Raw genomic sequence first — 27,827 nt, 5'->3', positions numbered from 1 at the left:
TTAGCTTAATGCTAACAAACAATGCAACGCTACTGATATCATCATGATGGACATATTTTCTATAGAGCGTTTAATTTTTTAATTTTTTATTTTTTTTTTAAATGTGTTTATTTTTGCCTGAATCTATCAGGAAAGCACTAACATATCAGCAAAATCTCAACATTATCCCCCCCCCACACACATCCTGCCTCTCCAGTCATCACTTGCACTGCCTCCGGGTGGGGGTTGGTGAGATGCTATAGGAGCAGGTGGTCGCCCTTATTTAGGCACAGTCTCAGTCACGTGAATAGAAAATGGCGGAAACCGCTGCTCGCCTGCAAGCCCAGCATCTCTCGAGGAGGAGGAGGAGGAAGAGGAGGGGCGGGAGACTGGGAACAGGAAGTAGGCGACAGGAGCTTCTTCTTCTTCCCGGTAGCGGTGAGTAAAAGAAAATGAGGGATTAAAAACAGGGATGTAGTAGAGATGGAAGGGATGCTCAAATCTAGAATTATGTCCCTCCACTTGCCACAGCTAGGATTTGATTGCTTGTGTCCTTACAAAGATGTAGATTATTTCCAATGATGTTTCATGATGATTATATTGATGTGCATGTCTGTGATCATGCAGTCCTTTCACTGGAGGCAAGGATTGCTGTGATGTAATAAGCGACGCTCAAATTGTTACATGGTATCTTGTTATAATGCGAATTTCCTTTTTGTTGTGATACCACGTGGTTGTGCCCTGGTGTGTGTGTGTGATTATGGATTGTTATTTTTGTAGGTCCTCCTGGAGACGGACCTGGCATCACAAAATAAAATGAACTCTGAGGGCAGTGATAGTAGACCTGGTAAGTGCGTGGAAACAAAAAATTTGGTATTTACAAATTCATCTTTGTTTTTCTCTGTCTGTCAACCCTATCCCAGATTCTTCCTAAAGGTTTAAATAGTTTCATAACAATACGAAATCGATTTTATGGCCTTTGATCAATTTAAAGGGATCCACGGATAAAAAGAATTGTAGTTCTTCGAAGATAAACTTTGTTATGAGCTAAAATACTTGGACATTGAAACCCCTCTTGATGTTTTCGTTTTTATACAATTTGTAAAATTAGCTTAACTAGTAGGTCGCCATTGTTGTTGATGTTGCAGGGCGGTGACGTCACATGGTTACACTGCAGGGCTTCCAGAGTATGACTCTAGCGACATAAACATGTCATTTCTTCAACCCTTTCAATTTGAACCCGAGAGGACAGCACTGTCGATATTTCACAAAACGAGCAGCAGAAGCAAAATAAACAGGAAAGACGGGATGAGACTAAACGAGAGTAGGAAAAAAATCGGTGTTTTGCCAAAATGAGCTACACCAGCGAAACGTTTACAAGACGCGACTTTGCCACCCAAAGTACTACCGTGCGCTTTCAGCTTGTTTTGTCTAGATCAGACATGTTCAAAGTCCTGCCCAGGGGCCAAATGCGGCCCGTGGTCAAATTTCATTCGGCCCCCAGCCTCTGTCATAAAATCAATAACATCTGGCCCGCACGCAGACTTAATAAATTGGTCAGCAGTACTGCAACCAGCATATGAAGTAGCTTACACACGAAATGCTGCTCCTCATTTACCCTCTAAAAGGCAGCAGCACTTTAACCCTTTACTGCCAAATGTATCACATTTGATACACCTAAAATTTCATGATTTTCAGACTAATTTAGAATTTTGAAATTTCTTTTTGGAAAAAAAAAAGATGGATGCAAGCCAACACATGCATCTGCAGGTTCCATAAGAAAAAAAAACATGATTTAACATGGGTTATAGATATTAAAACGCTTATTACACATATTCATTTTGACTTTTCTTTTCACTAATTTGAAAAAAAGGTTTCATTAGGACCTTATTTTTCATATTTTGGGATTCTCTGATAATTGCTTCATGTTGCAGGTATTTAAGGGCTAAGCAACATTACTCCGTGTGACCCTCTACTTCCAATTTTCTAAAATGGCGGCAATCAACAAAAAAAGTTGACTGTGACGGCCGACGCTTCAAGGATAGGTGGAAATTGGACTATTTCTTCTCTAAAATACGCAACAACTGTGTCTTGCCTCATTTGCAAAGAGACAGTCGCTGTTTTTAAAGATTTCAATGTGAGGCGATACTAACAAACAAGATACGCTGACATGTACGACAAGATTACAGGGAAGATACGCAGCGAGAAATTGAAGCAACTTGAAGCTAGTTTAATTTCACAGCAGCAGTATTTCGCAAGAGCCCGAGAGTCGAAAGAGAACGCCGCAAAGGCTATTTGCGAGATTGTTGAAATTATTCATTAAAAAAAAAATAAAGCAAATGTGACACACTGAATGGCTTGCCAAATTTTGCTTAAATATATTGTTCTACGTAAAGGACGTCAGCCAAGGTCGGCCCCCCACATTTTTACCACACCAAATCTGGCCCCCTTTGCAAAAAGTTTGGACACCCCTGGTCTAGATGCATACAGACAGAACATAATAAAGATGCCTTAAGAAAACACTTAAATGTAGTAAAATCAAATCAGGGTGGTTTAAATATGCTACGTGACTAATGTGGTCAACAGATCAACAATCTGCTTTAAAGCTACCACAACAATACACAATGTTTAAAAGTATGAGAGGGAAACATGCAAAAAAATATTTCGAGGCAATGAAAAGGTAATAAAAGACTAAATAAAAACACAAATAGTAAGTACAGGCCGCTTTTAACCGATAAGCGCATGTGTTTAACGTTTCGCCGCATAGAAGGAACTGAGTAACCTGGTAGTATTCGTCGAGTGACAGTGACAATCAATGTCATGAAGGAGATAGTACCTTTTCTCGTAGCCACCATCTAACTTTTTGCATTACTCTGACACACTTAATATAATCAATCAGGAAATAGTATCGTTTCTCATATGTACTGTTTGACTGTATTACTTTAACACACCCAATAATACACTATAAATAGCACTTATACCACAATGTAAGGAAAACAAGCAGAATATAGGGCATAAGAGATAAACAACGCCTTCTTATCACGGAAGCCCAGCACGTGCGTCTTTCAACTGACTGAGCAAGATTGACGCACCAACTCCCGCAATCAGTTCTTCCGGACAGTCCAGAACAAATGGCGGGACGCTCTTCCTAACTCAAGGAGCACCAGAGAACGCTCGATATCCAACTGATAACACGATTGAAAAGCCTCCACGAGCCTCTTTGATGCTGAAGTGGCAAAATCCACAAACCCTCATTGCCCGAATCAGTAAATCCCGAATCCACCTGTCCAATCCACAAACAGACAATAATCCCAAACACACCATTCTTCCTACCCATGGCCCGCCCCGCGAGAGCCTTCAAAAGACTGAATGTTTAACTAAGCGTTGTCATTTTTTTCTCGCGAACCTCTTGTTGACTTCTGATATGGTGACCTTAGAACGCCTGAGTCGGAGTCTGTTTTGCCTTTCCGTTTGATCGCTGCCGACCCGAATAAATTGTCAACTTGTTTTCGGTGAGCCCTCTTTAAACCTTTCAAAATGGAGTCAGCACAAAGGGTTAAGACTAAGGTGAACGAGCGGAGTTTGGCCTTCTGGCCGGATTGCCGGGTTCCCGCCGGCTCGTTGGATCTACGCCAGCGCGGGTCCTATGGTTCGGCTGATGCGATTCCGGCGGTCTGGCTAGAGGGTCAGATTCCTTCAATCATCACACCGAGCGTCCATTGCAGGTATGACAACATGGCGCCCTCCGTAGGTCAAAACATGTACTAAATATTATAGATTTTTAAATTAATGACAATGTTTTATGTGTTTCTAATGATATATTTTAGTAAAAGAGAACAATTGTGGCTTATTAGAACCTATAAGTATTTAAGTCCGACGTTCCCTTTAATACAATATTATGTACAGATTTAACACAATCAGTTTCATTTCACATGAAGAAATAAAGACAAAAACACAATTTAGGTGTTTTTGAAAATTTTGTTGGTGAACATTTGAATGAAAACCATTCTTTTTAACAAAATTGCATATAAAGCTGACGATGTTCAACAATGTTTTGGTGGATTTTGATTTGATCATGCTTGACCAAATAATACAACAATTAAAGTTGCACCGATACCGATACCAGTATCGGCAGGGGGTGCCGATCCGGCCCGAATTGGTGGTATCGGTATCGACGAGTACCAAAATTTAGGGCGCCGATACCATCTACTGGCGTCACTTGAGCTCTCGTTGAGTCACTCTTCCCCACGTGAGCTAACTTCCCAAATCCCGATGCATGACATCTGTATGTTTTTGTCTCGAATTTACCAAACAAAAATATCATCTTCGTCTTCAATATTCAGGATGTTCACTACAATGCATATCCGCGATGTTACGCTGCTTTTCTAACATGGCATTCACAAACGATTAGCATGCGTATGCTAATGCCCGCTGTTCGACCACCGATGGGATCAGAAAGTTTAAGACCGTGAGAGACTAAGCAAACTCATGGTTTCATGATGAACAATGAGTGGCAAATTAAGAGCGCCGTACTTCAAACTCGTCCTGTTTATGAAAGTCGATTCTCATATGCTGGTGCTGTGCAGTAATGAGCAGAAGTGACTTCTGTGGGCAGAAAACACTCAAGCGGCGAAGCGCACACACTAGATATCATCGGATAGCAACATAGATGTACTATGTTAGATCCCATGCTAACTCTTGCGCGCACACACTAGATATCATCAAATAGCAACCTAGATGTGCTACATTAGATCCCATGCCATTAGCTGCGTGAGCCCAGAGCGACGCCATATTGTCCATTGATGAATTAGAAACCGCTATGACTGAATGGAAGTTAAGCAGGCCAAATCAATCCATACCAGTGACTATAGATAATGCTGCAAATACTGTTAATTCAGCACATGTTACAGATGGACTCGGACCACAAATAGGATGTTATGCTTATATGGTAAATATAGCTGCTAAGAGAGCTGCAGCAATCAACAGTGTGCCCCACTTTACAAACAGTAAGATTGTTCTCAGCACTTATATACAAAATTTCTTCAGATCAGTAAGAAGTGGGCACATAAATATTATGCACTAAAATGCTTGTTTATATGATGGCACTGTTATTTTGGCTTGTTACCAAAAAAAATAAATAAATAATAACAGTTGTATTTTCTGTTTCAGAGCATTAAATGTATTGAATTGTATCGAAAAGCATACCGAACCGTGACTTAACTGTATCGTTGCATCCCTTATACATATATATATTAAGGCTGGGACTTTAACGCATTAATTTCGATTAATTAATTATAAAGCTTTTAACGCGTTAAAAATTTTAACGCAATTAATTGTTTCAGTTCCATTTGTCCGCATGCGGAACCTTCCTACTCATGTGTTTCTGGTACGCCGGTAAATCTGGCGCACACAAACAAACGCTAACAGCAGCAGTGATGGGAGGTGACATTTTATTTGGACAGTTAGGGGCCAGTTTTTTCCGGGAGCTGAGTCCTGGGAGATTGAACGAAAAGTCATAACAATTGGTACGGATTGTTAAGAAACTTAATGTTGAAGTGTTGCACTTTGTTATTTTCTTGCAGTTGAATTATCAGTGTTTACATTTCACTATCTGAAAGAAAATATTTGGCAATATTTTATGCCTCATAGTTTTATCTTGTAACTAATGAAAAGTAGCTAGTTACTGTTTTTTAACTGTTTACATATCTAAAGAAAAATGTTTTCAAAGAACACAAATAATCCGGGTGCCTGAAACACTTGAAACCTGAATAGCTGATTAGCACTTTGACCAATTGTTTACTGATGACATTACATATTAACAGTAATAAATTTGTTGTTAAGCTCAAAAAGGCTTTTTTATTGAGAACATGATTTGTTTTGTCAATATATGGTTTTCAATTAGAATGCGATTAATTTCGATTAATTAATTACAGACCCTGTAATTAACTCGATTAAAATTTTTAATCGCGTCCCACCACTAATATATATATATATATATATATATATATAGAGTATATATATACAGTATATATATATATATATATATATATATATATATATATATATATATATATATATATATTGCAAACAGTGGTATCGGAATGGTATCGGTATCGGCCGATACTGCACAGCCAGGTATCTGTATCGGTATCGGGCCCAAAAAATGGTATCGGTGCAACACTAATAACAATCCATGTCGATGTATCGTTACACCTCTTATTCTTTAATGATCAAATATTTTGTCCTCACCTTGTGCCTAAATTACTGTGTGGTCAATGTAAAAACAGTTCAGTGGTAAAACTTGCTGAATATAGCTCCGTCAGATGAAATTCAACGTGAGCATCATCAAATCTGACGCGTCATCGCTTCTACCTCTGAAGCTAAATTATCTCTGTCATCTTTTCTCTCTTTTGTAACACCGCAGTTTGTAGATCTACAGTGATAAATATTTTTGTTTAAGTGTGAGCTGCTAATCGTCAAGTTTTACTGTGCTCTGCCATTTTTCTTTTTCTTCCTGCCTTACTCTTCTTGAGATTCAGCCTCATCTCATCCAAAAGAGCAACCCTCTACTGGGCACTTTCTCTCGTTCCAGTAGTTTCTCACATCAATAAACATAGCAGAGCTGCCCCAAGACGCACCCCAATTATCTATGGAGAAAAAAAACGCAGTTGACGACAAAAGTGGTCAATTACTAAAACAAACACATAAACATAAATCTAGACCTATATTTTTACCCTTTCATTTTTTATTACTATCTGATTTGGAATTGCCAAATTTGTCCCTCATGCCAAATAATAGACTACTATTATTGTTTCAGTGCCGCCTTCCTCCTTGCCCCTCCAAGGGGGCAGCACCCAGCGAAAGAAGCTGTCAGCCCCCCGCATCAGCCTCTCCCTGGACCAGAGCGAGGATGACTTGGGTGAGACGCCTGACGATCTTGACATCAACGTGGATGACCTTGACACGCCAGAAGAGGGAGATTACCTGGACTACACGGACCATGAGATGGACTGGGATGGTAAGAAAGACAAAATGTCAGCTGTCGTAAAATGTCAAATTTGATAACTTTGGCTACCTAGGCTGTCTTTGCTCTCTACTTACCATGCATGCCACCACACAAATTCTAATAATAATAAGAATTCTCCATTCCAATAGTTCGAATAATGGCTTAAATGCATAAGCGGTTTTTAAGGGGGGGGGGCGGCACCCCCCATGGTGGCCGAAAGTGTCATTGCACAAAATTGACTTTCCTATATATTAGGGCTGTCAACATTATTGCGTTAACAGGCGGTAATTAATTTTTTAGATTAATCATGCTAAAATATTTGACGCATTTAACGCACATGCCCCGCTCAAACAGATTAAAATGACAGCACAGTGTCATGTCCACTTGTTACTTGTGTTTTTTGGTGTTTTGTCGCCCTCTGCTGGCGCTTGGGTGCGACTGATATCATGGGTTTCAGCACCATGAGTATTGTGTAATTATTGACATCAACAATGGCGAGCTACTAGTTTATTTTTTGATTGAAAATTTTACAAATTTTATTAAAACGAAAACATTAAGAGGGGTTTTAATATAAAATTTCAATAACTAACATTTATCTTTTAAGAACTACAAGTCTTTCTATCCATGGATCGCTTTAACAGAATTTTAATAATGTTAATGCCATCTTGTTGATTTATTGTTATAATAAACAAATACAGTACTTATGTAGAATATGTTGACTGTATATATCCGTCTTGTGTCTTATATTTCCATTCCAACAATAATTTACAGAAAAATATGGCATATTTTTATAGATGGTTTGAATTGCGATTAATTAATTTTTAAGCTGTGATTAACTCGGTTAAAAATTGTAATCATTTGACAGCCCTACTATGTATATATATATATATATAAGTTGTAAAGCAATAAAACTGCAACAGAACTGAATTAAATGAACAAAAAAATATATTTTTATAATGGGTCAAAATTATTTTTCGAACAGATCATGTGACTAGCACCTTAGACGGTCATTTACTTTGCATATAATTTTTTTAAAAAAATTAGGGGAGGGCAATTTTATTTTTCAAATGATTTTTTTCTTTGATTTAAATTTTTTTTGTTTTTGTTTGATTGAAGCAGCTTTTTTGGGGATTAAATGATTTAGACACAAATGTCCTACCCATAACATGGCCCAAACACAAAAAGGATTTCTTTAATCAAAGAAAACTTTTAAAATGAAAATTAAGTGTTTAAAATGCAAATTTTTCAATCTCAAATATTTTTTTTCGCATTCAAAAACGTTTTCTCTGATTGAAATTTGTCTTTTTTTGATTGAAGTGATTTTTCTTTTTTAAAATATATATTTTTTGAAGCAGCTTATTTTTTGATTGAATAATAAAGACAAAAACGTCCTAGCCAAAACCAACGTTACTTCAATCAAAAAGTTGCTTCAATAAAAAAAATCTTGACTCCACCCCCCCCCCCAAAAAAAAAAAAGAAAGAAAAGTAGCTTTCACATGCATTTTTTGGAGTTTCAAATATAATTTTGTATTCAAACACATTTTTTTTTTTTATTGAAGCGACTTTTTTTTAAAAAATTGAAAATATATATTTTGATCGAAGCAACGTTTTTTGATTTAATAATAAAGACACAAATCTACCTCCACGTGGTTCCGCCCAGGGGATACAATTTTTAACTGGGGTAACTACATTGGCACGACACTGCCGGGCGTACCATATTCAATGGATGACGATCTTGGCGAAAATTATTGCCTCAGCAGCCTGATTTAGAATTCCCCTATAAAATGATGGAAAACAAAAAACGCTAATTGTCAACTCATTATTATAAATATTCTTGTAAGTTTTATTGCTGACACTGCGTTTCGGGGTCATCAACATGTTGTGCCCCCACTGCCCTAAAAGTCAAACTCCACCTATGCTTAAATGCAAAGGTCTTCACAAATATCATTGGATTGTCTTTCCATGATTTGTTTCAAGATCCCAAAGCAGAGAGACGAGGTCAGACAAGTGAGTCGTACGAAGCCGTTCCGACATATTGTGCCGAGGACGAGCGTCAGGATGTCAAGTTGTGGCGAACGGTGGTCATCGGTGAGCAGGAACATCGCATCAACATGAAGATTATTGAACCATATATGCGAGTCATCTCCCACGGAGGTAAGCTGTTCATAATTATAATGCGAAACAGATTGAAACTTAAATAGAAAATCACATATTATGAGTGTTTGTTTGTTTATAAGTTTGCTATGGTTTCCTCCGAGGAAGGAACAAATGACTTTTTCTACACTTTTATGACGTCGACTCTTCTTTTTTTCTTTTAAAAACTCAATTTAGGGTATTATGGGAACGGCGTAAACGCTATCATCGTGTTTGCTGCTTGTTTCCTGCCAGACAGCGACAGAGAAGACTATCATGACATCATGGAGAACCTTTTCCTGTGAGTGTGCTACTAGCTAATTCCATGCTAGTGTTGTACTACAGTACTACTTCCACCAGCTCCACAGCCAAAACCACTACTGTACATACTGTAATAATAATACTGTGTTTATAATAACTAAGGAAGTGTCAGGCAATTTGAAAATTCCAAACGCTTTGAAAAAGAAAGAAACGGAATGCTAAAGGCTGCAACATGAATGCAAAATTACCAGAACAGAAGTTGTAGACTTACAATGGAAGCAGACTTGCAACTGACATAAGCCCCTTTCACAAACAGCTTAACACCGTTCAACGGGCTGGCCTTGTACGTGAAAGCAATTTCCCGGGTTGACTGACATGGAGGTTACATGGACATTTAACGGGTCACGTCTTAGTATAATGTCCGGGACTTTCCCGGGAAGCAGTGTGCGTGAAAGCGAGCCTTAAATTCCCAGGTCACAGCACGATGGTTGATGACGTAAATATCATGGTGGCCCGATCGTCACTTCCTCTTTTTTCTTAGTAAGACGAAAAACGGAAAACAAACATCGCAATTATAGACATAGCAAGCTAGAAGTAGCTAAATTTAACTGAAAACATAACGAAATTAAATTACTATTGGATCGTAGGGTCCATCGTCCATCTTTGGAAATGTGTGGTTTATCTCGTTGCCGATGTTAAGGTCCACAACTGCAGAAACAATGTTGTACCTCAAAGCAGAAAACAGAAGGATGTCTCCAACGGTTTATTAAATACAAACAAAACTACACGCGATTGCAGAAAAGGGGGAATAACACAATGAGTCTGTGACAGTAGATTGACGGGGATAAATAATACTAACCTAAGCGGTAGGCAGAGAGCTGATAAAACAACAAAACAAATAAACTCGAATACCAGCACAATGTAGGGGAATTCAAAACAATGGCGGCAGACAAGCAAGCTAGCAAATGCACGAAATTCGAGAATACAAGGTGTCGAAAGGCGCCCAGCAAGTTAATATCTCAGCAGCCTTCTCTTGGATCGCCTAGGTTTAAATACAGTCTTGATGAGCTTGAATTGGTTGCAGTTACGACATTGGGAACGCTCCCACAACTGGCTCTGTAACAAAAACTGATTTGACCAACGTTGTGATTGCCGATGCCGAACAAAAATGAGGTAATGTCCGGGTTATATAAAATTGCGCCAGCAGCAATCCCTGCACAGAGTGGGGCAACACAGGACAAGTCTGTGAAAGTGTCCAACCCGCGTCATTCCCGGGATATCTCTACACGCGTGAAAGTAATGACGCGAGTAAATCGCCCGTCACCTTACATGGGAATTTACCATTTGTGAAAGGGGCTAGACTGACATATGATCAGCATACACAGTTAGCTCTGACTGGTTCAAATGCAAATTTTCTGGAGCAACAAAAAAAGAAAAACGAACAAGCTTGTTGAATTAATGCGATAAAAAAGGGCAATGCAACGAAAAATTGATCAGATCTTTAAGAGAAAGGAAAGCGTTGAAGAGGCTTATTTTGTTTGTTTTGATAGGGAGGTTCAGGACATCTTCCATGTTAATGTGTGCTTTGGAATTACTTTTGTTAATTATGTTAGACTACTCTTTTATTTCCTTATACAGTAAATTGAAAACAGTAAATGTTTGCATATTCTTGCAAATAATATTCCATTTCACTGTGCATAATGCGAGTCATTTGTACTTTTTTAAAATGTAAAATGTTTTATTTAAAAAAAAAAAAAAAAAAAAAAATATATATATATATATATATGAAACAACAACAAAAATTCTGGCTCCGTGGCGACCTTTATATCAGGACCCCCCCCCCCCCCCCCCCCCCAATTTTTAAAAACCTTTTATTTGTTTAATTATTTTTTTTATTATTTATTTATTTATTCATTTTTGTGCTCAATGTATTTATTCAGATTTAGCATCAGAATGAGATAAATGTAAAACATGTTTTTTCCCCCTTGCTCCCCAAAGTATAATAATAATTAAAAAAAAAAAGTATATTTTAATACATGGTGTTTAAGCACTTCAAATGTAACAATTATGATAAATTTTAAACATGTTACTGTCGCACCGAATTATTTTTAAACAAGAATAAAGCAGAAAAATGCCTGGCTTTATTAAATGTTTCATTGCGTGAGTCCACTCAAATCCGCTCAAGCTGCTCACCTACACACAATGAGTTGCCACAGCAACTGTTTAACAAGTTAAACGATGATTGACGGTTTGAAGCTCGCTTCTCTGGCAACATTAAACATCAACGTCTGTCAATAATTGTTAACGTTAATAAGCAACTCCAGTGCACTCACTGCCTGACCAACAAAGAGCGGGGAGAGGGAGGGAGGGAGGTAGATAGGAGGGAGCTACGCGATCGGCTCGGGACAGCTCCTCTTTTTTTTTTTTTTTTAAATTGAATTGAAAAAAAAAATTGTGATGAACTGAGGGTGCAAAGTTTGAAGCTCGTAGTAGCGAGGGAGTACTTTAGTTCACTTTGTGGCCATCTGTACTTTAGGCTTATCAAAAGTATTCATCCAGAAGAGATTGTTGTATGGCATCATTAGCCGCTAAAGCAGGGGTAGCCCACTCCGGTCCTCGAGGGCCCTTATCCAGCTTGTTTTCCATGTCTCCCTCCTCCAACACACCTGACTCAAATAATCAGGATCATTATCAGGCTCCTGCAGAGCTTACTGATGAGCTGATCATTTGATTCAGGTGTTTTAAAGGAGGGAGACGTGGAAAACAAGCTGGATAGGGGCCCTCGAGGACTGGAGTTGGCTACCCCTGCGCTAAAGTTTACTTAAAGGACAGGTCAGGTTAGACACACAGCCCCATCATCTAAAATCAAGTAAATCTACCCTCCAGTTTTTCCAAACAGCAGAGAAATGTGCATTCTGCACACATACCCACCCCCATGCCCCATTCAGCATCACTTAAAAGCGGAGGACAGTTAGCCTGACAGGAAGAAATCACAAAATAAATGAATAAAACAGGGAAATAAATGAATAGAGCAAAGTCGCTAATGTCCACGAGCACTGGTTTGGAACTGGAGTGTAGCTTCATAAGTGTTTTTACACTCACTCACTCACTCACTCACTCACTCACTCACTCACTCACTCACTCACTCACTCACTCACTCACTCACTCACTCACTCACTCACTCACTCACTCACTCACTCACTCACTCACTCACTCACTCACTCACTCACTCACTCACATGGACTATTCAGGGTCTGTGTTGAATTTTTTGGAGAAGTCAGAACTAATATAGTCATGATAAATGATAAATAATATGATGATGAGTACAATGGTGTGTTGGTGTTTGTGTGTGGATTTGTGTTGCAGGTACGTGATTAGCACTTTGGAGCTTATGGTAGCAGAGGACTACATGATTGTGTACTTAAACGGGGCCACGCCTCACAGAAGAATGCCGGGCCTGGTTTGGCTAAAGAAGTGCTACCAGATGATTGACAGAAGGTGATCTTAACGAGTCTTTTGAGAGTCAGGCACAAAGAGAACAATAACAAGGCATCCCGACACGTGCTTGTTTGCCACTCAGGCTCAGGAAGAACTTGAAGGCCTTCATCATTCTGCATCCATCTTGGTTTATTAGGACCATCCTGGCAATCACCAAGCCGTTCATCAGGTAGCTAGGGTTGGTGTTGTTTTTTTGTGGCATTAAACTTGAGAAATTTCTTTCATGTTGTCTCTCCATTTTGACGCAGCTTTGTTTTGATGCCGTTTTTCTGCTGTGACATTTAGAAATGTCTCTGATTTTGTTGATTAGTTTATCCAGGCATCATCAGGTGTCAGTAAATATTTATTTTGTTTGTTGGATGCATGATATTTCATAGTCATGTCATTTTTCAACATTTCATATATTGCATTTTTGATAAACAATGTCTATATTACATGAATCATTTTGTTCATTTGAGGTTTTGAACTTAGTGTCATCTGTGATGTTGCCATTTTGTTTGTTGGAGTCATTGAAGTCTAGAGGCATCTTTGTTGCTATCATTTTCTATGTTCTCTATCAGCATGCACCCGAAATGTTGACATCTGTAATAACGACACTCTATTCCAGCACCAAGTTCAGCAGCAAGATCAAGTACGTGAGCAGCTTGGATGAGCTGCAGGAGCTCATCCCCATGGAGGGCGTTCACATCCCAGAGTGCATCATTAGGTGAGACCTTCACAACCACACACGCCAACGCACCCCCACATATACACCATAGACGTTATCTTACATTTATCCTCTCAAATTTCAGACTGGACCAAGAACTCAAGGAAGCAGGAGAGAATTCCAAGTGAGTAACAAACAACCATTCCAGCCATAGCAAATATAATGACTACCACTACAACTATTACGACAACTACCACTGCCAACACAACTATATGGTGCCTTGAGATACGAATAACCCAATGACATGGGTGTAAGTGGGCCAGAATGGTCCGGAACACCGTTCCAGTATAAGATTCGGGGCCGGAACAGGTGGAATGGTGCTTTGATCCCGAAAACCTGATGGCAACTGTCAAAACCCTATGTTTAAAAAAAACTTGCTAGGCTGCCACCAGTGTTGTTAGTAACGGCGTTACAATATAACGGCGTTACTAACGCCGTTATTTTTTTCAGTAGTGGGTAATCTAATTAATTACTTTTCTCATCTTGGCAACGCCGTTACCGTTACTGAGGACGGAAAGGCATGTGTTACTATGCGTTACTATATTGGTCGAAAAGTCTGAGGGAGACGGACTCACCGAGACGACAGAGCAGAGCAGGAGTTGGGAGGAGGCAAGAAAGTTGTGACGCCGAGCAAACGCGATGCTAGGTAGCTCCAATAATACATGTTGTAGCCGATAGCCTATAAACTACGCCCGCATGTTATGGTAGATATGGTAGACATGGTAGATATCACAAGTACTGTGTATAGATATAACTAGATGCAAAATGACAGACATGGCACTAAATGCGTTAGTAGACAGCCGCCATCTTGAAGCAGTAGACTTTTTAGGACGGCTCTGTTGTAGAGAACCTTCCTAGCGAACCTAAGTAACTTTTTATATAAAATATTTCTAAATCGGCAAAATCTTGACTTGAATCTATCTTTAAATTATGAAACAGTTTTAAAACTTTCATATGTCGAAAGTAGAGAGAAGGGAACTAAATGCAATAATGGGAGCAATTCTAACAACTTTTAACAGTTGATTCAGGGTAAATAGTAAATTAGGGTAAAGAATTGGGCTTAGGCCAATTGTACCAAAAAACTTCACATAGTGTGGCCAATGTTTTTTTTTTTTTTTTTTTTTTTTTTGTTTTTTTTGAGGGAAAAAAAAAAAAGTAATTATCACCAATTATTTTGCCAAGTAACTAATTACTCTTACATTCAGGTAATTGAGTTACTAACGCAATTACTTTTTGGGAGAAGTAATTTGTAACTATAATTAATTACTTTTTTTCAGTAAGATTAACAACACTGGCTGCCACACACGCATCTCATCTCCAAGAAGAAAACAATCTACCAACGTCAGATTTACATACACAATTGTTAAGAACGAGCATAATAAAGTGGTTGTGTTGCGTCATCCGTTTCCACCGATATTTATTATTTAATTATTTTACGGATAGCACGGGGCTTTCCCCAGCTTCTGCAGTTATCTGAATCTGACAGGTGACGTCGATGTGCGCATACGCGCAGTCTCAGATATCCGTTCAATTGGCTGACATACTGACATGTAATCAGCATGGATAGTTAGCTCTGATTGGTTCAAATGCACACGTTTTCTGGAACAGCAAAGAAAAAAAAAAAAAAAAAGAGAGAAAAAGATCAAGCTTGTTGAATTGATGTGATGCTATTTGATAGCGGCAGTATAAGACTGTCATAAAACCAAATCAACGGCCATGAAGCTTTGAACCAATGACTACGAAACTTCATTCTTTCAAGAAGCATCATTTGGCCATCACTGCTCCTTTGGGGGAGACAGTCAACCTCTGCTGCCACCTGCTGTCAACACTGTTGTTGTCCAACATGCCTCCTAGCACGCATTGCAGCGCTACAGACAAAAAAAACAACTCAAATTCATGTTCTGTGCTTGTTATATCTTTAGTTACTGTTCCAGTTGTTTCGTTATTTACTAGTTATTAGTATTTGGTAACACTTTATTTGACAGTGGTGAGACTCATAAGACCATTATAATTATGACATGAGACTCCCATAGCTTTAATTAATGCTTATGACACTTGTCATTTTGTGTCATTCGGCAAATTATCTCACTTTTGAATGGATGTAAAAGATCCGAGCTGGACATAGATGGAGCTAGAGACATAATTTGTCATAAGAATTCATTAATGCCCGTGATAGTGTCATGTCATAATTATGACGTCTTATGACGTCGCTGTCAAATGAAATTTTACCTCTTAACCCAAATAAATCAATAACTAAGGCGCACTGCACGAGAAGACTCAGGATTCAAATTGACAGAAAAAAGTAGAGACTTATTGTCCGAAAATTACGGTAATCTGGTGGGGGTGTTCAGAACATCTTCCTTGTCAATGTGCACATTGAACTTATTTTTGTCCATTTATTTTAGGCTAATTATAATTATAATTTTAAAAAAATCAATGTTTGCTTGATCTTCAAAATATATTCAATTTCACTGTGCATAATATAAGTATAATATGCAGATATATTTTTGAATGTATGTTACATATATCTTTATTATTTAAAAAAAAAAAATTACATTAGGTTCAGTTTTAATGTATACAGTGTATCACAAAAGAGTGTACACACCTCACATTTCTGCAGATCTTTAAGTATATCTTTTCATGGGACAACACTGACAAAATGACATTTTGACACAATGAAAAGTAGTCTGTGTGTAGCTTAAATAATACAATTGATTTATTTTCCCCTCAAAATATAACCATTTATATAAACTCCTGGCAACAAAAGAGAGTACATTGCGTGGGAACTACGTACATCCCTAAACGTCCAAATTGAGTACTGCTTGTCATTTTACCTCCAAAATGTCATGTGACTCATTACAGGAGTGCTGTCAGCATTGCTGCAGAGATTGAAGAGGTGGGGGGTCAGCCTGTTAGTTACGCTGTACTCTACATCAAATTGGTGTGCATGGCTGTCACCCCAGGAGGAAGCCTCTTCTGAAAACGGTACACAAGAAAGCCCGCAAACAGTTTGCTAAAGACATGTCAACAAAGCACACGGATTATTGGAACCATGTTCTATGGTCTGATGAGACGAAGATTAATTTGTTTGGTTCCGATGGTCTCAAGCATGTGTGGCGGAGACCAGGTGAGGAGTACAAGGATAAGTGGGTCATGCCTAAAGTCAAGCATGGTGGTGGGAATGACCCCCCCACACCTCTTCAATCTCAGCAGCAATGCTGACAGCACTCTTGTAACGAGTCACATGACATTTTGGAGGGAAAATGACAAGCAGTACTCAATATGGACATTTAGGGATGTACTTAGTTCCCGTGCATTGTACTCACTTTTGATGCCAGGGGTTTAGATATTAATGGTTGTATTTTGAGGGGAAAACAAATTAACTCTATTATATAAGATGCACACAGATTACTTTTCATTGTGTCAAAGTGTCATTTTGTCAGTGTTGTCCAATGAAAAGATATACTTACATATCTGCAGAACTGCGAGGGGTGTACTCACTTTTGTGATACACTGTCGTACATCCAATGTTCTTAAGTTGTTAAAATTGAAGTTTTGTATTTAGATGTGAGGAAATGAGGGAAAATAAAAACGAGGAGATGGAGTTTGGGGTTACTAATGTTTTTTGTTAACTTTTATTTTGCAAATCATTGAAAAAAAAATTTGAATGAAAATGAGTGTTTTTGTTTGGATTGTTATAGGAATAATTGTGCCAAAAGAAGTTTTATCTGCATTTTAGTGAGGTTTTACCCCCCCCCCAAAAAAAGTCATGTCAGGGAATTTTGTCAAGAAATTCTAGCTACTTTTACCCCTGCCCAACGATGAGTATTTTGAGATACAAGCTGTTGTTTGGCTGATTTATGCTTTGACTTAAAAATGCAAGTTTGACATACTGTAATTTTCGGACTATATAGCGCATCTGACTTTAAATTTCACATGAAAACTGCATTTTTTCATAGATAAGCCGCATTGGACTATAAACCTGTCCTCATTGTATTATGAGGTATTTACACCAAAAGATAATACCCCGGGAACACTTTATTTGACAGCGGCATCATAAGACTCTCAAAAGACCACCATGAAGCTTTGAGAAGCTATTGGCTGCAAAGTTTCATTGCTTCAATAAGCTGAATTTGGCCATCAATGCTCCCTTGGGGGAGACAGTCAACCTCTACTGCCACCTGCTGTCAACCCTGTTGTCGTCCAACATGCCTCCAAGCATGCATTGCAGTGCTACCGATGTAAATAACAATCAAAATTCATGTTCTGTGATAATTATTTCCTTAGTTACTCTTCCAGTTGTTTCATTAATTGCTAGCTCTGGTATTTGGTAACACTGTATTTGACATCGGCGCTATAAAACTGTCAAAGGACCATCATAATTATGACATGACACTGCCATGAGCAGTAATGAATGCTTATGACATATCATTTTCTGTCATCTGGCAAATTATCTCACTTTTGAACAGATGTAAAAGATCCGAGCTGGACATAAATCGAGTTAGTGACATAATTTGCCGGATGATACTTGATGACATCTGTCATTAGCATTCATTAATGCCCATGATGGTGTCATGTCACAATTACAATGGTCTTATTGCAGTCTTAAGATGCTGCTGTCAAATAAAATGTTACCTATAAACCAAATAAATCAACAAATAAGCCGCACTGGACTATTAGCCGCAAGAGTCATAATGAGAAAAATGAGGGGGAAAAGTACGCCTTATAGTCCGAAAATTACGATAATTGTATTGAACTCAACAGGCTGTTTGGCAAATAGTAAACATTTCTTTAAAAAAGAGACTTCGAGTTATTTAATACCACTTCCAGTTAAGGTTTACTGCCAAAATAAACATAAACCAAAGAGACTTTTGTGTATGCAAAACAATCAACATCAAAATCAAACTTGCTTGCTTAATGCTAACAAATCAAAATAAAAAATAAAAACGATGATGTGCTAATGAATTTTTTTTTTTTTTTTTTTTCCGGCCTTTAAGCAATGGCTACTTGAACAGAAATGATAGCGGAATGCATACAGACAAATAATACTACAATACTCACATGCTTTTATTACTCTGCAAAACTATCAGCTCAGCTTTTTGAATCACTGAAAGAATTTCTATATGGCTCCCAGTGGCCAAGGCAGGCACAGCAGGAGGAGCAGCACACTCAATTGAATCACAGCATTAAATCATAATGCGAAGACTATTTAATTTAATATATTTGGTTTAATAATGCTATTAATTTCTGCTCACTGTACGTACAAAATCATAGAGTGTGGTCTTCCTTCTGTAGAAACTTTTTTTTGGGGGGTTGGGGGCTGGAACGGATAAATAACATCAGCATTCACATTAATGGGGAATGATGATTTACGATGGAATTTTGAGTTACAAGTGTGGCCGTTGAACAAATTCGACTTGTATCCCAAGGCACGACTATACGAGGACTGCTTCTTCAACAGCAGCTATTATAATTAATCAAAGAACTACTACAACCTCAATGACTACATTTGGAAATCCAATTACCTTGAATTACCTTACTAGTATACGGAGTTGTCCATATACAAAGTACTAGTATGCTCAGTCATGCTACTAGTGGCCCTTTTTTCTAATGATTTAATAAAATCTTACTTGTTAGAATCTAATGATTTACTCGTGCTATTAGTAGTATATTGATGCAGATGACCATTTTCCGTGCTCTAGTCACATGTACAGTGGTATGAAAAAGTATCTGAACCTTTTGGAATTTCTCACATTTCTCCATAAAATTCCCATCAAATGTGATCTGATCTTTGTCAAAATCACACAGATGAACAAACAGTGTCTGCTTTAACTAAAACCACCCAAACATTTATAGGTTTTCATATTTTAATGAGGATAGTATGCAAACAATGACAGAAGGGGGGGGGGGGGGATGAGTAAATGAACCATCACATTTAATATTTGTGTGGCCCCCCATTTGGCAGCAATAACTTCAACCAGACGCTTCCTGTAGCTGCAGATGAGTCTGGCTCCTCGATCAGGCTACTCTTGGCCCATTCTTCTCTACAAAACTGCTGTAGTTCAGTCAGATTCCTGGGATGTCTGGCATGAATCACTGTCTTTAGGTAATGCCACAGCATCTCAATGGGGTTTAAGTCTGGACTTTGACTTGGGCACTCTTGAATGTGTATTTTGTTCTTCTGAAACCATTCTGAAGTTGATTTACTTCTGTGTTTTGGATTTTTGTCTTGTTGCAGCATCCACCCTTTTTTTAGTTTCGACTGTCTGACAGACAGCCTCAGGTTATCCTGCAAAATATCCTGATAAAGTTTTGAATTAATTCTTCCATTAATGATTGCAAGTTGTCCAGGCCCTGGGGCAGAAAACAGCCCCAAATCCTGATGTTTCCCCCACCATGCTTCACGGTGGGGGTGAGGTGTTGATGTTGGTGAGCTGTTCCATTTTTCCTCCACACATGACAATGTGTGTTGCTCCCAAACAATTCAACTTGGGTTTCATCAGCCCACAAAATATTTTGCCAAAACGTCTATGGAGTGTTCGAGTGCCTTTTTGAGAACATTAAATGGGCAACAATGTTTTTTTTTTTTTTTTTTTTTTTAGACAGCAGTGGCTTCCTCCCATGAACACCAGTCTTGGCCATAGTTTTACATATAGTTGATGTGTGCACAGAGATATTGGACTGTCCCACTGATTTCTGTAAGTCTTTAGCAGACACGCTAGGATTCTTTTCTTTTAACTCTCTGAGTATTCTGCGCGGAACTCTGGGCGTCATCTTTGGTAGACGGACACTCCTTGGGAGAGAAGCAAAAGTGCGAAACTCTACATTTTTAGACAACTCCTCTGACTGTCGATAGATGAACATCCAGACTTTTAATGATGGTTTTGTATCCTTCCCCAGTTTTATACAAATCAACAATCCTTGATCGCTTCTCATCAAGACATTTCTTACCAGGTGTATGTTTTCATAGTGGGCAGGACAGCTTTAAACAACTCATCAGTGATTTGACACACACCTGACTTAAAATGTTTGGTAAAAAATGGTTTCAATTTCTCTTTAAGTCTCCTTAGGCAGAGGGTTCATTTAATGATCCCCCCCCCCAACTGTCATTGTTTGCATGCTATCCTTATTAAAATATGAAAACCTATAAATGTTTGGGTGGTTTTCGTTAAAGCAGACACTGTTTTTTCATCTGTGTGATTTTGACAAAGATCAGATCACATTTGATGATTTTATGCAGAAATGTGAGAAATTCCAAAATGTTCATATACTTTTTCATACCTCTGTAGTTAACTAGACAATAAGAGCAAAAGCATTAGTAGTAGGCCAAAGACAATTATTCAACCAGTGGGATGAATTGACTTACTAGTGCGGACAAACAGCGTACTTAGTACTTAGTAGTGAAAAACTTGTGGTGTGCGGCACTGCGAAAGAGTGAATGCGCTGTGGTTAGCGACTGATGTACGACAGAGCTAACAAAGCAAACGATGCGTCTCTGAGCCTCCGTGTAAGATTTATGCTCTCAAATAAAAACGCGAGTCTGATGAATCATGCCGTAGAAAATCCCAGCCATTGTAAATCACGAGTCACAAAAAGAACGACTCCATTACGGTATGTGTCTTTCATTTCAGAGTGAATAGTTTTCTGCTGGGAACAGAGCCAACACGGTCAGTGTGTGTATTTGTGAGCGAGAGAGCGAGTCGGAGAGAATGTGTGTTGGATGTCATTTGGTGGCTAAAATACTGTGTCTTTGTGTGTTTATGTGTAGGTAAGCGAGCGGTACGTGTTAAAGTGAGAAAGTGTGTGTGAGAGACATTTGTCTGTGAGTGAGCAGGTGAGATGAGCGTGTATATGAGGTAGATAGTGAATGTTATATGTGTGTGTCAAAATAAGAGCTAGTGTATGTGTAGGGTTGGATACCGAAACCTGGTATCAATCTGGTACCGGTTCCGAAGCAATAAAAATGAACATTTTGGTGCCTGAGAGTGGCCTGAGGCCATATCTGCTCACACAGCTCTTCCAGGGCTCAAATGTCATTTGAGTGCACATAATATGGCTCCATCCACCAACACACTGACATAAACATTGTACATTTTAGTTTAGTTTTGATATATGGCGGAAAACACAGACAAGACTGCTCTTGCACTCCTCTGAAACTGAAACGGCTGTATTTTAAGCCAAAACAACTGTTGTTTTTGACAGAACAATATGTCTATATGCTGCCATAGCAGATTCACGGCGTATTAAAGAGCATATGACACCAGAAAAAAAGTCTTAAATGGCATTATTATGTGAATTAGAATCATATTTTGAGACGATTCGACTATATACAACAATTTAGCAAAGCGCAGATGACGAGAAATTAGTCTTTTAATCTGCCGGTTAGCCACGCCTACAATTATAGGGCTTTAGCGTCCCCAACAGGTGGATGACGTCAGCGGTAGACTAGGCTCATCGGTTTTACTATTCAGCCCATTGAGGGGGAATTGTTCAGAACGAGGAAAACGCGACGAAGAGAGCTGCAAAATGTCATTGTTTCAGTCTCTCTACTCCCAATATTTTTACAGGACATTCTTTTTATCCAAGTATTTTTCCCCAATAGCTATATAAATGGCTTGAGAAGGACCAGTCAGCCCGTCGAGGGGGAACTATTCACAATGAGGAAAACGAGACGAAGAGAGCGGCAAAATGTCATTGTTTCTGTCTCTTTACTTCAATATTTTTACAGGATATTCTTTTTACCCAAGTACTTTCCCCAATTGCTAAATAAATGGCATGGTCATGACAAATAACAATCTTGTGCTAAATGGAATATAAAATAATAAAAATCCATTTATTCAAGACGACATGGCAAAATTACTCCATAATGGTCAAAACAGTCGACTTCACCTTTACTGTCACACCTCCCGAACGATATTTTATGACACCTAAATCGGACATATGTAATTTCCCTTCCCCGGCTTCGGAGAATGTAAACAGACCAGAAGGAGTGACAGCTAGCCGACATGCTAACCTGAACCGAGGGATGTTTCAAAGTCTTCGAAGTGGAAAATCACACATAACTAGCCTGGATTATTTGACATGACGACCCGGTTGTCGAGTTTCTTTGCGGATCGGCAAACCGCCCGGCGGAGAGCAATTTACAGTTCGTTCCCTGGAGGAGGGTGGCTGGAATTGTTGTGCAGCTAACGTGCTAACAGCTAACTGCTAATGAGCATGAGGATAGCTTTTTACATGCCTATCAATGATCAAACGTAAGTAGTCCTTTATTTAAAGGAATTTTATAGTGTTTACTTTGTAATCACTGTATTCGTATTTGACATAATACAAAACAAGATGTTTACTCAATTCCTTGTAAGTCCAATGGTCCCACAGTAAATATCCACGGTGAATGGGAACCTTTTGAAACTCAAAAAAGGCGCATACGCCTCTCCCGCATACAGAATGATTTTTCTGCAGCCGTTTGGCTGGCGTGATGCAAAAAATAAAAGTATTAATCCGCAAAATCAGCTGAATCCTTCATCCTCATACACAACAGTACACTGTACTGGACTGTCTCAGGAAATTAGAATACACAATATTCTCATTTTTTGAGACAGTCCTGTGTATATATACAGGACTGTCTCAGGAAATTTATTCTAATATTCTAATTTCCTGAGTCAGGAAATTAGAATATTGTGTATTCTAATTTCCTGAGACAGTCCTGTATATATACACAGGACTGTCTCAAAAAATTAGAATATTGTGTATTCTAATTTTCTGAGACAGTCCAGTATAGTGAAGAGAACGTCTTCTACCGTACACGTCACAGCGCCCTCCTCCTCAATGCAAGACCGAAGCCGGAAGTCACTCATTTTCATGGCGCGGGATTCAAAAAACTAAATAAATATAGCGATCGCTTCCACACACATCCAAGCGGTCCATATCATTCAGGGGCATAAAATACCGTGTGTATTATGAAATAAACATGCTTTTTCGTGTCACAGGCACTTTAAGCCCCCGAACTATTTTTAATTTGTCCATTTTACCCTGAAAACCCCAGTTTACAGACGTCCCGCAACCGCTTTTGTTTTAACCCAGTCATAAAACTAAAGTAATTCATTATATTTATCATTCAAAATGTCTGTCATTTTTAGCTTAGAATCATTAATTGGTGTCTAATATTTCGTTTGAAAAAAAAAAAACGACTTTAAAAAAAATCACTTGCATATTTTAAACTTTTAGATAAATGACATCACAATGAAAAAAAATGGTGTCTGTAAAAAAGTCACAGATATCTACCTCATAACTATCGCTTAATTGTATATATTTTTTTGTTACTGTCGCATTATCTCCGATATGTTAGATGATAAATAATTGATCCAAACAAAGAAAAATTGGGAAAAAAAACGTTTTAAGGGGTAAATATATGAAAAAGAAAATCTCGACCACTCCTGGATGTCTGCATCACGACCCTTGTTATTTTGCCATGTTTCACCCATAAAATCCTAGCCTGGTACACCAGACTCAACGCTGTTCCAGCTATTGAGTCTGGCCACCATTCCCACGGAAACAATTTCCAGGGCGGAGCAAGCCACAGCAAACAGACAGCGGAGTGGACCAATCAGCGACGGGCAGACGTGACGTTAGTAAAATGGCGACCGCAGGACGATGGACTTGCGCGCGGAAGTAAACATACGAAGAGAGCGGAGTTTATTCGACATGGCTAGCGCGAGACAGACTGTTGTCAATGACTCGTGTCGATGTGTTTTTGGTCATTTAAAACTGATTTTACCGTGGATTGGAACATATTCTCGGCTCTGCCGTTCACCATCTGTGCTGCTGAAGAGACGACTTTCGACGCGCAAGAGTGACGTTGCTCGTGAAGAACACGTCACGCAAATAAACGAATCTGATTTGTCGATTGATTTTGTATCTGCTCGAAAAGGCCGTTAATGGGATGGTTCCCAGACTATTTCTCTCAGTGTTTGAAAAATACAGGGAGAATAGTCTGGCAGAGCCAGGCTAATAAAATCCCCCAAAAATTCAGCTGTGGGCATTCACAACTGTGTCTTGACACTCAGTGATACGTACCACATGGAGTTTTTGGATCAAAACAAGGTAAGTACACGACAATATCTCGTTAAAGTCATGGCGTCTGTAATTCTGCTCTCGTGTGCTCTCGCCTCCAGATAGAGTTTTGCTGTTTAAAAAACATTAAAAAAAAAAAAAAGCCCTCCTGTTCAAAATTTTTCTTCCCCCAGAAAATAGAGATTTTAAGCTTTCCATGATGTATCACACATGCATATCGGACAATTTTGAAATTTGGCCAAATTTTGGTTCTCAGAGCGGAACTTCAAGTCAAATGAGTGTTTTCCGCCATATGAATACTGTACAGTATGTGTTTTTAATATAGACCAATGGTTTATGATTGTTTCAGACATTTATTTCTGAACTTTGATGAATAAGAAGTCATTTAACATTCAAAATCAGAAAACAACTTCAAGATTTAGTTCATATTAAATTCAGGCCATATAACCCAGTTTTAGAGTGAAAAGCAGAAGTATTTGCACAGCTTGTGATTTTGCAAGTTCACACACTTAGAAAATAGGTAGAGGTCTAAAATTTCAATCATATATGCATTTCCACTCATAGAGACACAATCTAAAAAAATCCAGAATTCACATTGTATGGATTTTTAAATAATTTATTTGTAATTTACTAAGGTTCTTAAGTATTTGTACCCTGAGAAAATCAGTCCTAATATTTAGTGTTGAAGCATTTGTTTAGAATTATAGAGGTCAGACGCTTTATGTAGTTCTTCACCAGGTTTTCACATATGGAAACAGGGATTTTGGCCCATTCCTCCACACAAATCTTCTCCAGATCTGTCAAGTTTATGGGCTGTCATTGAGAAACATCAAGTTTCAGCTCAATCCAAAGATTTTCGATTGAATTGAGGTCTGAAGACTGGCTAGGCCACTCCAGAACCTTGATATGCTTTTTACGTAGCCACTCATCGGTCAGCTTGGCTGGGTGCTTCGGATCATTGTCATGTTGGAAGATCCAGCCACAACTCATCTTTAAGTCTCTGACTGAGGGAAGGATGTTGTGGCTCAAAATCTGACGATACATCTCACCATTCATCCTCTGCTTTCTACAATAGTCGTCCTGTCTCCTTTGCTGAAAAGCAGCCCCAAAGCATGAGGTTTCCCTCCACCATACTTCACAGTGGGGATGGTGTTCTTGAGATTGTACTCACTCGTTTTTCCTCCACACACGATGAGTAAAGTTTGCACCAAAAAGTTCTACTTTGGTGTCATCTGACCACATGACTTTCTCCCATGACTCCTCTGCATGATTCAGATGGTCCCTGGCAAACTTAAGACGAGCCTTCACATGGACCAGCTTCAACAGGGGACCTTCTGAGCAATGCATGATTTTAAACCGTTGCACCGTAGTGTTCTATTGACAGTAGCCTTTGAAACTGTGCATTAAGTCCCATTTAAGTCATTGACCAGCTCCTGCCATGTAGTTCTAGGCTGAGCCCTCACTTTTCTCATCATGAGTGATGCCCCATGAGGAGAGATTTTACATAGAGCCCCAGTCTGAGGTAGTTTATCAGTCATGTTTAGCCTGTTCCATTTTCTAACAATTGCTGCAACTGCTGATTTACTCTCACCACACTGCTTTGCAATTGTCCCATAGCCTTTTCCAGCTTTGTGGAGCTCAACATTTTTTTTTCTGGTGTCTTTCGTAAGCTTTCAGGTCTTGCCCATGGTCAGAGGCGTCGCGTCCCATTAGGCAAACCAGGCGATTTCCTAAGGCCCCTAGCCAGCAGGGGCCCCCAGAAGGCCAACAGATTTAGCACGCGCAGCTTTACTGCACTATCGCTGCGACAAGTATAGGGAGTATTTCTATTCCATGGTATCATTTGGCAGATTATCTATCAATTCTGTTATCAATCCCAATCAGCACTAACCATATCACGTAGATTTTACATGTTTAAGAAAGTCTAATCAGCTATCAATGCCACATGATTATGAAAAGAGTGACTCACCAAGTATTCTCTGGAAAGGCCTTGCCGAGTTGTGTTGAGTTGATTTTCACAGGCCACCTCATTATTCATGTGACTACTTAAAGAAATGGCGATTTTTTTCAAAAAAGTCTATTAACGGGTCTATTGTATTCCTCGTCGAATACTCTATAAGAAAAACATAACATATATGCATCTAAAACAATCCTAAACGATTTTATTAGCAATTTTAATAGTCCTTCTAGCAAGGTTCCTTGGGTATGCGTACGTTCCCATAACAACCAGTCCTGTTATTGTCCTTCGTCACAAGCCCTGCTATTCTGGGAGCGAGAATAGGCGTAAGGTGCGCATTTCGAGCAGAGGACGGCCACCAGTTAAAATGTGTGCGTCAATGAACGAAAGTCCAACTGTCCCCCTTACTTGCACACGCTCAAAGGGCCCCATGTTGCTTGTTGCCTGGGGCCCCCAGGGACCCTTGCTACGCCTCTGCCCATGGTACCAGTTGGATTATGACTGACTGAGGGGTGCATAAGTGATAATAATGAGCTCATACGGGTGGTGGATGGGTGGTTACTCATGGGGTAAAGGTGGACTTTTTTAAGGTAGACTGACAACTCTTTGAGTGTCATAATTATTGCTGATTCTCAGGGGTACAAATACTTATGAACCCCAGTAAATTACAACTAGATTATTAAAAAAAAAAATTTTTTTTTTAAATCATACAATGTGATTTCTGGATTTTTTTTTAGATTATGTCTCTATGAGTGGAAATGCATCTCTGATTGAAATTTCAGACCTCTACCTATTTTTTAAGTGAGTGAACTTGCAAAATCACAAGTGGTGCAAATACTTCTGATGCTCACTGTAGTTTCCTAATAGTTTGTGTGCGTGTGTGGGAGAGTATGTTTCAGTTGGAATTTGTGCACGTGTGCATTCTTTTATGTAACACTTGTTTGTCTTGTCTTCCCTGCAGAGCAAATGAAGAGGGTGCCAGCATTCCTTAAACTTGAAAGACATCCTCCTTTTTTGTATGTATGTTTAAGTGTGTGCATGTGTGCGTGTGTGTGTTGTATGTTGGGTGGGTGGGGGGGCTATTATAAGTCAACATAACTTTGGTTAACAGGACCAGTATATAGCAGGGAGTCACGCACAGCAGCACACTGGCGTGTACGTGTCGTGATGTTGTACAGTCCTGCTAGCAACAGAAAGTGAAGCAATAATAATGTTCA

The 27,827-nt window shown here is 38.9% G+C and overlaps 1 protein-coding gene across 2 annotated transcripts; it reads left to right on the top strand.

Annotated features, from left to right (window-relative positions):
- The first annotated feature begins 423 nt into the window (after window positions 1–423).
- prune2 (prune homolog 2 with BCH domain) lies at window positions 424–27,681 on the top strand. Of its 2 annotated transcripts, XM_057819896.1 has the most exons (11): window positions 424–666; window positions 760–826; window positions 6,797–6,997; window positions 8,963–9,139; window positions 9,317–9,419; window positions 12,746–12,877; window positions 12,960–13,046; window positions 13,485–13,583; window positions 13,669–13,707; window positions 21,215–21,250; window positions 27,572–27,681. In XM_057819896.1, the coding sequence occupies exons 1-11, from the start codon at window positions 664–666 to the stop codon at window positions 27,600–27,602; spliced, it is 975 nt and encodes a 324-aa protein (XP_057675879.1). In that variant the 5' UTR covers window positions 424–663; the 3' UTR covers window positions 27,603–27,681. The 2 variants fall into 2 exon arrangements, with proteins under 2 accessions (XP_057675879.1, XP_057675880.1); XM_057819897.1 differs by lacking the exon at window positions 21,215–21,250 and having other exon boundaries at window positions 27,572–27,667.
- The last annotated feature ends 146 nt before the right edge of the window (window positions 27,682–27,827 follow it).

This window comes from Corythoichthys intestinalis, chromosome 17 (assembly GCF_030265065.1).
Source record: "Corythoichthys intestinalis isolate RoL2023-P3 chromosome 17, ASM3026506v1, whole genome shotgun sequence".
Classification (NCBI taxonomy): domain Eukaryota; kingdom Metazoa; phylum Chordata; class Actinopteri; order Syngnathiformes; family Syngnathidae; genus Corythoichthys; species Corythoichthys intestinalis.
Note: the sequence above shows the minus strand (reverse complement) of the source record. Positions and strands in the feature narration are given on the sequence as shown.

Coding starts and splice junctions, on each gene's coding strand:
- prune2 (XM_057819896.1), top strand. Junction 9,140..9,316: donor GCGAGTCATCTCCCACGGAG/GTAAGCTGTTCA, acceptor AACTCAATTTAG/GGTATTATGGGAACGGCGTA. Junction 9,420..12,745: donor ATCATGGAGAACCTTTTCCT/GTGAGTGTGCTA, acceptor TTTGTGTTGCAG/GTACGTGATTAGCACTTTGG.